A 12,184-nucleotide genomic window follows, 5' to 3' on the forward strand; every position below is an offset into this window, starting at 1 on the left:
ATCCCCATTCCCAGATTCTTCCAAAACCTGGTCTGATTTATGGTCATGTTCATAACATCTTTTCCTTGTTTGAACCATTTTAAAAACTATAAGGTTTGCCTTTTAAACTCTAAGATGAACGGAGGTATAATTATAAATTGTCGACTCCAAGGCTAAGTAGTTTTATCTTAGGAATCCTTAGATTTTGTTATGGTAAATTATATTCCTTGAGTTAGTAATGCGAAGCAGAGTTGTGACTCACCGGCTGATAAAGAGTCTGTTTTCTTGCTGATAAAATGGTTCCATAGCCTTCAAAAAATAGGTGTTGTTGATGCTGTTAGGTTCCAGAATAAAAATTTCCAAAGAATATCTCTAAAGATAGCAAAAAAGAGGCGAGGTGGGTATGAGCTCCAGAGCTCGCTAGTGGACCAGCCTGCCAGCAGCCATCTTCCCCCCATCCTCCAATGTGTGTATAAACATGTTTTTACAGAGAGAGAGAGCAAGAGACAGAGAGAGCTGGGGAATGGAGATGTACAGGCGGAATCCCTATCTAACATCCCTCAAGCTCTGGGTTCAGGACTGTGGGTGTCCTTACACATTTCTCGATCCCAGGGGATAGCCAACATGCTTCAGATGCTTTGGACTATAGTTTTCATGAGCCCCAACCAGCATGGCAAATGTTCAGGGATGATGGAAATTGCAGTCCACAACATCTGGAGGGCTACCCCTGTTCTAACCTATTTGTCTTGCGATATAATCCCAAAGAAGTGTTTTGCCTTCGAAGGTGGATTGCTACCTATAGTCACAATTCTGATAGATACTACGGGGTATGTGCAGAGTAAAAAAAAAAAAAAGTCTTCGTTGTTTTCAGCTTTGAGCAGGGGAGAGTTCTCCACTAACGTAATTCACAAAATGCTTAGCTGCAAGACACCTGCTCCCCTTGAAAACGTGACTCATCAGGCTTGGATCTCTAGGAGCTTAGTCAAACATGATGCCTTTTATGTGGTTTGGTATTCCTTAATATCACACACTCAATAATAGGAATTATGGGGTGAGGGAAAAGGCAAATGCTTGTTTATGCCCTTGTGGGCAGAGGGGCTTTAATAACTGTTAGCAGTGCATGTTACAGCTTGAGAATTTTCTGTATTAAGCTGATGGAAGTTTTCATGCTCGACTTCAAGTACATAAATAATGCTCTCTGGATCAAAACCGTAGCCTTCTTTATTCTCAAATTAATGAAGAAATTACTGATATATGAGTGTTGCTTTCTCTCTTTTATTGTTTTTGAAACCTCTCTCTGTCTCTCTCCTCTCTCTCTGTCTCTCTCTCTCTCTGTCTCTCTCTCTCCTCTCTCTGTCTCTCTCTCTCCTCTCTCTGTCTCTCTCTCTCTCCCCCCCCCCGAGTTCATCCCTTTCTATTATGTTCTACTTCGGGGAGTAATGAAAACGGGTGAAATTATTGCCTTGAACCTGCTTAGGGGAACAGATGTACCAAAAAAGGATCTGTTTTCCTTAAAGAGTTTCCTTAAAGAGTTTCCTTATTGATTATATGCTAGAATTCTAATCAAACTTAATCCCCCCCGCTTTATTTTATGGTTTCTCTTTAACCAGAACACTTGAAGAAAATGTGTATCGGATAGCTCTTTCCTTGGCACAGCGGTACAGCATCCCACTCTGGGAAGTTTACATGACACATTTGGAATTCCTTTTCAGTGACAGTGGGTAAGTGCAACAGCTCATTCGATTTCATTTAGAGTATCCCAAAAGGCTGAACACTTGAGATTTAGCTGAGACAGAATCTAAGGTCACACTCCTGAACAGCTGAGCACCAGAATCAGTAGCTGACAATGAATATTGTTACAGATACTTCAAACCATTGATTGAATGGACGGTAATAAAAATAATGATAGTGCCTCTCACTTAAAGGTATTTCAGTGTTACCAGACTGAGATAAGGAATCACTGTTGATACTTTTGCATCAGAAGTGCATGCTGGCATTCTCCATGTTGGGTTCTTAGATATTATTTAGCATTTGGGTTAAAGGTTGGGAACATGAATTTCATGGAAGTAATCAGCATAAGATTTGCTAGGGTTTGTTGTATTCAGCAGTATCTGGTGAGATAAAGTATATCTTTACCTAAAGGGTGAATTGGCAGTCCATATTGCAGGGGTCACCAGCCCATTGCCCATGGACACCATGGTGCCTGCGAAGGCCTTCAGCGGTGCCCCAGATCTGAGCTTTCTTTTTTTTTAAAAAAAAGTAAGTCTCTAATCCTCCTAGAAAGAAAGCTATGAAGCAAAATGTTCAAGTCCCCTTCTAAGCCATTTCTGTTGAATGAGTCAGTCTGCCTTTTCCTACCTGTCAGTGTTATTAACCAATGAGTGAAGTGAGAGCTGTGATTCATAAGTGAGTTGTTTGGGAGGTCCTAAAGAGCTGCTGTTTTGCCCTCCCTTCTCATGCACGTCTTTCCCCTAGTCCTTAGAATCGCCATAGTTCATACTTCCTTTTTCCCAAGCAATCAGGATGCATCTTTCCTGTGATAGCTTCTCCTGAGATCAAGTAGTGCTTAGAAGTTATTTTCTGTAAATACTACTACACAATATGTTTGGGTGAAAGTTACAGAATCTCCCTCCCCCAAAAAAGGCAAATGTCAAAACTGCAAAGAGGCTTTGGCATGTTTCCTGCTTTGCAGTAGCAAAGGACTCATTAAGAATTAATTATATAGTGAACTTACAGTGCAATGGTATACATGTCTACTCAGAGGTAAGTCTCGTTGTGTTTAATGTGGCTTACGTCCAGGTACGTGGGTACAGGATGGCAGCCTAGTCTTTGGTTTAGGGTTGACACTGGGGAAAACAGGGTTCTTTTGCCTTTTATAATGGTATGGCAGGCAGAAATTCCACAGGTCAAGCCATTTCTCATATGGAAAAGATTTATAGGAAATCATTCACCATGACTACTCTCCAATTCTGTGTTATACCACCCCCCTCCCATGACAGCCATCTTGTTACTGGAGGTCCCAGCACTCTCTCCAAATTTGAAATGTGCCCTCTGGTCCAAAAAGTTGCTATTATGGTATCCTCAATCAGGATTAACTGCTGCTACTACTAAATCTTTTGTTTTGTGTTATCGTCTTATATTGTTTATCTGGATTGTGATGGGATTCTGTTGATTGTTACCATTGTAAGCCGCTTTAATTTTTGCTTTGCCTTTTGGCAAAATTATTTATTGTCATCATCTATCTGTCTACAAGTATCTGCGTAATGTTCCAGGACTGTGAGTTTTTCAGCACTTCATTTGCCTTCTCCACTGGAACTTATTTCCTACCCCAGACAGGAGAGGTCCCATCAAAAGTTCAGAGGAGGGGGTAGGGAATAGGCCAGGTTTGGTCCCTCTTTGCTCCACCCCTCACTAAAATCACCTCAAATGTCTGCCCTTGCCCCTGGGACCAGAGCAGAAAGCTACAGACAAATTAGCTGGGCTATTAAAGGTTAAAGAAACAAAAAGGAAATTTAAACCACGAGTAGAGATGTTGAATAATCAATAGGGGAACACACTGACTCACCGAGATGAAATGAAAGGAAGATGGAAGCAATATACTGAAGAACTCTATAAAAGAGATGCCAGGATGATAGATTCATTCATGGGGGAACCGTATGATGGAGAACCAGAAATTTTAGAGTGTGAGGTGAAAGCTTCTCTTCAAATACTTGGAAGAAACAAATCACCAGGAACAGATGGCATACCAATAGAGTTGCTCCAAGCTACTGAGACGGAATCTGTCCAAATTTTGACAAAAGTTTGTCAAGGAATATGGAAAACTAAACAGTGGCCCACAGACTTTCCATATACATCTCAATTGCAAAGAAAGGGAATCCCAGAGAATGCAGTAATTATCGAACTATTGCCTTAATATCCCATGCAAGTAAAGTACTGCTCAAGATTCTACAACAAAGGCTCTTACCATATATGGAGTGAGGAATGCCAGACATCCAAGCTGGATTTAGCAAAGGAAGAGGCACCAGAGATTATATCGCAAACATACGTTGGATAATGGAACGGAGCAAGGAATTTCAGAAGAAAATCACCCTGAGCTTTATAGATTACAGCAAAGCCTTTGACTGTAGATCATGAAAAACTATGGAATGCTTTAAAAGAAATGGGGGTACCACAGCATCTGATTGTCGTGATGCACATCCTATGCTGTGGACAAGAGGCTACTGTAAGGACAGAATATGGAGAAACCGACTGGTTCCCCATCGGAAAGGGTGTGAGACAGGGGTGTATTTTATCACCCTATTTGTTTAATCTATACACAGAATATATACAGAACATGAGATTGGACCAAGATGAAGGAGGTGTGAAAATTGGAGGGAGAAATATCAATAATTTAAGATATGCAGACGATACCATACTACTAGCAGAAACCAGTAATGATTTAAAATGAATGCTGATGAAAGTTAAAGAGGAAAGCACAAAAGCAGGACTACAGCTGAACGTCAAAAAGACTAAAATAATGATAAAAGAAGATTTATGTAACTTTACAGTTGACAACGAGGACATTGAACTTGTCAAGGATTATCAATACCTCAGCACAGTCATTAACCAAAATTGAGACAATAGTAAAAAAATCAGAAGAAGGCTAGGACTGGGGATGAGAGAACTAGAAAAGGTCCTCAGATGCAAAAAAGGATCACTGAACACTAAAGTCAGGATCATTCAGAGCATTGTATTCCCGATCTCTATGTATGGATGTGAAAGTTGGACAGTGAAAAAAGTGGATAAGAGAAAAATCAACTCATTTGAAATGTGGTGCTGGAGGAGAGCTTTGCGCATAACATGGACTGCAAAAAAGACAAATAATTGGGTGTTAGAACAAATTAAACCAGAACTATCACTAGAAGCTAAAATGATGAAACTGAGGTTATCATACTTTGGACACATCATGAGAAGACATGATTCATTAGAAAAGACAATAATGCTGGACAAAACAGCAGGGAGTAGAAAAAGAGGAAGGCCAAACAAGAGGTGGATTGATTCCATAAAGGAAGCCACAGACCTGAACTTACAAGATCTGAAGAGGGTGGTTCATGACAGATGCTCTTGAAGGTCACTAAGTCATAGTGTCGCCATAAGTCATAATTGACTTGAAGGCACATAACAACAGCATTTAGGCTCAATGCCATTCTGACATCACTAGCCAATAAACCAATTCTGTCCCTATTGAGTAACATTCCAGCAGTACCTGGACAAGTCAGCTGAATTAACAAGTTGCCAAGCAGCCACACATCTTACTACAAAAAAAAAGTCTGCTGGGTATTGAGCCAGTTCTGCAGCAGTAAGGAAACTCCTTGTCCAGAAGCATTGACATTGTGATGGTTATTTAAATGTTTAACCTTACAGGAGAAGCCTGTTATGTCCATGCCATACACACAGAAAAAGCCTATTAGGCAAAGCGGGCAGCCTAATGAATAAAAAATGAAACAATTGGTGATGAAGGGAAGAGAATTTGAAGCACTCACAGCCGGAGTTCGATTCCAACGGAAGGAGGAAGTCGAATCTCCAGTAAAAGGGGTCGAGGTCCACTCAGCCTTCCATCCATCCGTGGTTGGTAAAATGAGTGCCCGGCATATGCTGGGAGGTGAAGAAAGGCCGGGGAAGGAACTGGCAATCCCAGCCCATATATACAGTCTGCCTAGTAAATGTCGCAAGACATCACCCTAAGAGTCGGAAACGACTCGCACTATAAGTGCAGGGACACCTTTACTTTTATTAGTTGGGCACCCTACAGGAGGAAGAGGGAAGGGCATGCAAAATGGTGGTTTAGGTGGCAAGGGCCTGAGGAATGGAGGGAGATAGCAGACAGACAGCAGATAAACCCTAGAGGAGGGGGACGGGGGAAGCTTAAGGAAGTATAACTGGAGGCAGAAGCAAACGGTAGGTGAGACACATGCTGCTGGGTTTAGTGAAAACAACCAAATTATAGAGTCAGTATTAGAAAAATATCAAATCCTGACTGATTTTTCAGGAATCATTGCTCAGATGATATTCAGAAATCAAGGCAAAAAGCAAAAAAAACAAACACAAAACCTATTCCTTTGAAGAAGAGGGGTGTTTTTTTGTTTCTGCTTTTTGAAATGTGTTGGGATTGCGAGTGAATGCTTCCCTGCATCATTCTGAATTTTTCTTTCTATTTTATGCTTATTCTCCCACTTATTCTCTTATTTTATACTATCCTTCCAAATTGGCTTGCTTACTGTAAGAATTATTAAAAGGTGTGTGTGTATCAGAAGTCCATTCACTAATAGGCAAAAAACCTTGCAGTTTAAGAATGTACCTATAGCCCACAGATATTTCTATCAAACTTTAAAAAGCAGGGAAATAGGGCAGCTATAGTGAATGCACCAGGGGAGCAAGAGACCTGACCTCCTCTCTGAGATATTGGACTGCCCTACAAATTTGTCAAAATGCAAAGACAATTTGGGTTGGTCTTTACTGTCCAATCCACTTGCTGTGTAGCTTGGAAGAATTTAGTAACATGTGCCTCTGAGCATCTAAAATCTATGATTTTACTGACACTGCAAAGCAACTCCCTTTGAGAAAATCCTGCTATGTACAATATTGCTGTCAAAAATTTGGAAGGTGGAATTGTCATGGTGGCCATTAACCTGAGGAAGGGATAAAAATAACTCTGTTTCATTCTTTTCAGTGAGCAAATATGTTTCATTTTACCACACAGTTTATCCACAGCTCTAATAGAAGACAGAGCTCAAACTCATGGTCTGTTTGAGACTTTGAACACCATCCCTGAAGCCTTTCATGAGCATATGGCCAAATATGTGTACCCAACTATTGACGGTAGAGATCATCAGCGTTTGCTATATTATTTCACACTCCTTGAGAACTGTGTCTGTCCTGAATTTGTGAAACACGATATCAAACCTGAAACTCATATACGTCTACTGAAAAAATTCAAGGCAGTTGCACCAGGTATGTGATGTTGTCATTTTGTCTTTTATATTTATATCTGTTAGCTTCATACATTTTTCCTCATTAGTGAGATGTGATGTTAAAATGGCCATACATGCATCTAGTATGTGCTGAATGTGACACTGTATAACAGTTCTAACTTTCAATGTCAGAATCTGGGAGCTTAATAACGGCAGCAAATCTTAAAAGTTCTCTTGCCATTGCTCAGAGATAGGCATGGGGAGCTGGTTACCCAATGGCGGCTTTGTCACAATTTTTAGAGAATAGTTGCTTTTGCTCTTCCAGAATTGCTGAGAATAGCTAGCAAGAATAGTCTTAATTCATATCCAAACAAGGAAAAGAACATACCAAATTTTGAAAAGCAATGTTTCATGAGAAATAGTTAAGAAACTGAATAGGTAAATAAGTAAAAAGTAGTGTTCATAGTAAGGAAAAACACAAAGCAAGTTCATAGTGAATTCTGAATAACTTATATAAACTTTATTCACAAAGCGGTCTCAATGAACAAAGAAGAAGGTTTAATTAAAATCTTTTCACTCAGTCAAGGATTATTTGAGAAATGATGAGGTATTAATTTTAATGTTCAAAGTTGGAGTTTTGTCAGAAGTTTGTTGGATGGTCAGTCTATCATTCAAGATCAGAAATGTGCTTAAAGGTTTTTGAGTTTTAGAGAGTACAGTAAAATTTTGTGTTCAAGAATGTATAAACAATAAACGTATGTATCTATGATGCTTAAAACTTGAATTAAAACTTGTTTTGCCTCATATAAAAACAAATGAATAAATTTTAAACTTATCTGAAAGAAATATCTTAGGGGTGTTTAGGGATAATACTTTGTAAGTAGGCATCAGCCTTCTTTGTATATTTTCATTCTTGGGGGTGTGTAGATAGTCAGAATGTGCACCAAATTTATGGGACAGTGGACTTATCTTCATGTGATAGAATTCTAAGAAACTGTAGAAATATACATTCGTGAAGGCACATATCAGCTTCCTACCAACAAAAGGTCCACGCACGTGTGTACCTGCTTGCTGGTAGTTTTGATATAGAGCTGGTAGATTTTGGACTTGGAGAATGCCCTCCTTTTGTTAAATTAGGCTATGTTTTATAGTTTGACATGTATATGTTATTAGAAGACATTTGTGTAAATGAAAATAAGTTCAAAGATTCTGCTCTTACTAATAATAACTGAGTACAAAACCAAAATTGAACTCATCTACAATGTTAGATTTCTGCTTCGTTGAAGTGGATTAACCAGCTGTAGATGGTGAATTGGTAGCATAGGGCTTCCTAAAGACTGGAACTATGAACGTATAACACTAGCAAAGGCTAAGTGCTGCAAGGACTGGGACCCCTTGCCTGACCCTAACTCCAGAGAGAGGCTGCACTTAATCTTGCAGCCTCTTGAATCAGCTCCTGGCTGGGTCAGGGGGCATAAAAGCCGACTTGGTGAGCTGGGTATTGGAGGCACTGTTTTACAGTGTTTCTGATCCTATCCCCAGGGTCATTTTCAGGGAATAGCATTGGGTGATTGTATTTCGGCCCCCTGGCAGTTGTCCTGTGAGATGCCACAGGGTACCATCTTGTCCCCCATGCTGTTTAACATCTATTTGAAGCCCTTGGGAGTGGTCATCAGCTGATTTGTGGTGAAGTATCAGCAGTATGCTGATGATACTCAGCTCTATTTCTCTGTAACATCTGAATTGGGAGAGGCCATGCAAGCCCTGGACTGGTGCCTGGACTTGATGGTGGGCTGGTTGAGGGCCAATAAACTGACTCTCAATCTTAGCAAGACAGAGTTGCTGTGGATTGGTAGTTCCTGAGTTCGGATAATTGGTCAGTTGCCTGCGTTGGATGGGGTCATACTCCCTCTGAAAGAGCATGTCTGCACTGAGGGGATGCTCCATGATCCATCTTTGTTACTAGAAACCCAGGTGACCTCAATGGGTAGGAGTGCCTTTCACCAACTTTGGATTGTAAGACAGCTACAGCCATTTCTGGACAGGGATAGCGTGACCACTGTTGTCCATGCACTGGTAAACTCCAGGTTGGATTACTGTAATGCGCTCTGTGTGGGGCTACCCTTGTAATTGTTCCAGAAGCTGCATCTGATGCAAAATGCGTGGCGAGACTGCTCACTGGAGCAGGTTATCGCCAACATGTCACTCTGGTACTGAAAGAATTGCACTGGCTACCTATTAGATACCAGGCTAAGTTCAAGGTTCTAGTTTTGGGGTGCAAAGCCCTATACAGCTTGGGATCAGGATACCTGAAAGACCATCTTATCCTTTATATATCCAGTCGATCATTGCGCTCTGAGGTGCCATCTTATCACGAGGTCTGTTCCGCACAACCTAGGAAACGGCCCTTTAGTGTAGTTGCACCAACCCTTTGAAATTCCCTCCCCTTAAATATTAGACAGGCACCATCTCTGGTATCTTTTCTGCGCTTTCTGAAGACCTTCCTCTTTCAACAAGCCTTTTAAGTAGAGACCTTATCCCAGTCTGCATCTGTGTTGGAATTGTGTTTTAATATATTTTTAAACCTTTTCTAAAAATGTTTTTAAAATGTTTTTGTTTTGTTTTAATATGTTTTTAATGGTTGTTGTGCTTTAATATATTTTAAAGTCTTTTTAATGATGTTTTAAAGTGTTTTTAGTGCTTTTTTTTGCTGCCCTGGGCTCCTACTGGGAGAAAGGGGGGGATATAAATCAAATAATAAACAAATAAATAAATAAATCAGTATCAGCTTTACTTTAATAGAGGTTGCTTCTGCTCATGAAAGTCAGAGCACCACATTCCACTGGGTTGGAATTCCTCTCCAGTTGCTTGAGACAGGGAAAACATCATCACTGCACAGGAAGCACTTAATCCCCTTTTCCTGGAGCATTAGTTTGTTTTTCCTGTCTCGCTTGAGCAGATCAATATTCACTACTGTTCTTCTGGCCTCTCATTGTAAAGGTCATGTTCTTTATTTTTGTCCTCTCTGAGTAACTGTTGCAACTTCTGTGTGTTGGGGAGGGGTCTTGCTCTGGGTCTCTGTGCCAAGTGCTCCTATGCCCTTAATCCCCCTATCCCCTTCAAACATCTGAGGGTTGCAAGACCTTCTGGAGCAGAATGAGGTATGCCATGAAGTAGGTAGGGGGCATTTAAGAAAATGTGCACTCTACCTTCCACAAGCAGAATCACTTTCTGTTACGGCAAAGCTACCACTGGACACAACCTGGGGGAAATAAGTTTATAGATTTGTGAAAGTTCAGCAACATTTTTTTTCTATATATCTATGTGTGGACATGTTTCATGTGGGAGGGGAAAACCTACATGTTAGATCAGTAGCATTTACTGTTGTTTTTTATTAGATTTCTTACCCACCCTTCACCAGCTCTAGCATCAAACTCATAGTTCCACCAGCATTCCTCTACCTACTATTACACCTTCATAAACTTACGAGTTCATAAAGTCACTCTGAGGCTGCAATCCTGTGCCTGCTTACCCCAGAGTGAGCCCCCTTGAACACAGTGGGACTTATTTCTGCATAAATTACATAGGGCTGTACTGTGAACCACCTAAAACAAGCTAAATAGTAAGAGATCATGGGAGCACCTATGCAATGTCGGTAGCGATCAGGTTCATTTTAGTGAGTCTTTGGGCATTCCTTTTTTTAAAATGGGTGTTTTGTTCTTTACAACAGCCTTTCCATAGTACAGGTGTGCATTGCCAGAAGCTGGGAGTGAGTACTAACATGGAGGGTGTCCACCTGTGCTGCTGGTGGTAGAACTTTGTCATCCATAAATAGTGATTCTCATTTTATTGCAGAGTTTGCTAGTTGTGATATAACTTTAAGAACTTTTGCTCATGTCATTCTGTTATTAGGTCTTAATTACAAAAAACTTACAGAAGAAAATGTGAACCCTCTGGAAGCTCTGGATCCTGTCCTCACAAGTCAAAACATTCTATCCATTTCCAAACTTGCTCCTAAAATCCCAGAAAAAAATGGAAGGATGCTATCCCCAAGCTCTGTCTATGCCATCTGGATAAAAAAACTTTTCTGGAATGGGGATCCTCATCTTATTAAAAGAGCTCCAGAAACCATAGCTGAATGGCTACATTCGTATGATATCTGTGCCAAGTATTTTGATAGACTTCACCCAGGAGATATTATCAATTTAATGGATGAAATTACCTTTTCCTCAAAGGCTGTCTCCAAGGTAAGTACAATTTTACAATGTTATTGTGTAAATTCAGATATTTCATTTCAAGTGTTCTAACACTTTGCTTCTCACTTGGATAAGTTGTTGGAGGGTCCCCTGATCCTCTAGAGCAGATTTCGTAGGACACAGGAGGAAGGGGCATTTGAAAAAATCACCACCCTTCTGTTAGTAGAGGCATCTGCTGGATCAGAAGCCCTTCAACCAACATAAATCATAGAATCATAGAATCGAATAGTAGAATTGGAAGGAGCCTATAAGGCAATCAGGTCCAACCCTGTGCTCAATGCAGGAATCCAGTTTAAAGCATACCTGACAGGTGGCTGTCCAGCTGCCTCTTGAATGCCTCCTGTATTGAAGAGAGAATTAGATTCAACTCATTATGTGGATACGACCCCTCAAATACTATTTTTCAATTGAATTTTCAAAATAACATAGAAACATGTATCTTGGATTAGTCTCAAAGTATGCCTAGCATCCTATTATGTTAGTCAAGGATGCAAAGGATTGTGCAAGTAGTCTATGTGGCCAAGGCAGCTTTGACCCTGTATCTCTCAAGCAAGAATTCAAATGAGCCTCTCACTTGCGTCCTGCTTCTCCTCTAGAACAGCAGCAAGAAAGCAGTTCAGCAATTTTGCTTCCAGTTTAGATTAATCACATCTTGTGTTGTCTGAATTTAAAAACTGTGATTAATCATAACTATTGTGTATCTAAAACCATAGGTTATGAAGGTGGTATGTTTCAACAAACCATAGTTAAGATCAGCTATGGTTTAGGGTTTTGGTGACATACTGAACAGTGGTTAATGGAAATTGGAAGCATAACTTCTGAGTTCCTCCTTGTGACCACACTAAAGGAGGGTAGAATTTGAACCTCTCACTGCCTTGTTCTCATCACTCTAAACTATGGTTTAGTGTGATGTCTGAACACAGCCATTGTGTGAGAGCACCATTTTCAGCTACAGTACAGAATTGTTATGGATGGGGAAGAAATTTGATTAAAATATTA

The 12,184-nt window shown here is 40.3% G+C and overlaps 1 protein-coding gene across 2 annotated transcripts in view; it reads left to right on the forward strand.

Moving 5' to 3' along the window:
• NBAS (NBAS subunit of NRZ tethering complex) overlaps window positions 1-12,184 on the forward strand; it is a 297,038-nt gene that overhangs the window by 208,684 nt on the left and 76,170 nt on the right. For both annotated transcript variants that reach the window (XM_061622739.1, XM_061622740.1), the window contains 3 exons: window positions 1,590-1,700; window positions 6,719-6,969; window positions 10,842-11,176. In XM_061622739.1, coding sequence (XP_061478723.1) covers window positions 1,590-1,700; window positions 6,719-6,969; window positions 10,842-11,176 — 697 coding nt within the window. The remainder of the gene's footprint in view (window positions 1-1,589; window positions 1,701-6,718; window positions 6,970-10,841; window positions 11,177-12,184) is intronic.

Source organism: Rhineura floridana, chromosome 4, assembly GCF_030035675.1.
Source record: "Rhineura floridana isolate rRhiFlo1 chromosome 4, rRhiFlo1.hap2, whole genome shotgun sequence".
NCBI lineage: Eukaryota > Metazoa > Chordata > Lepidosauria > Squamata > Rhineuridae > Rhineura > Rhineura floridana.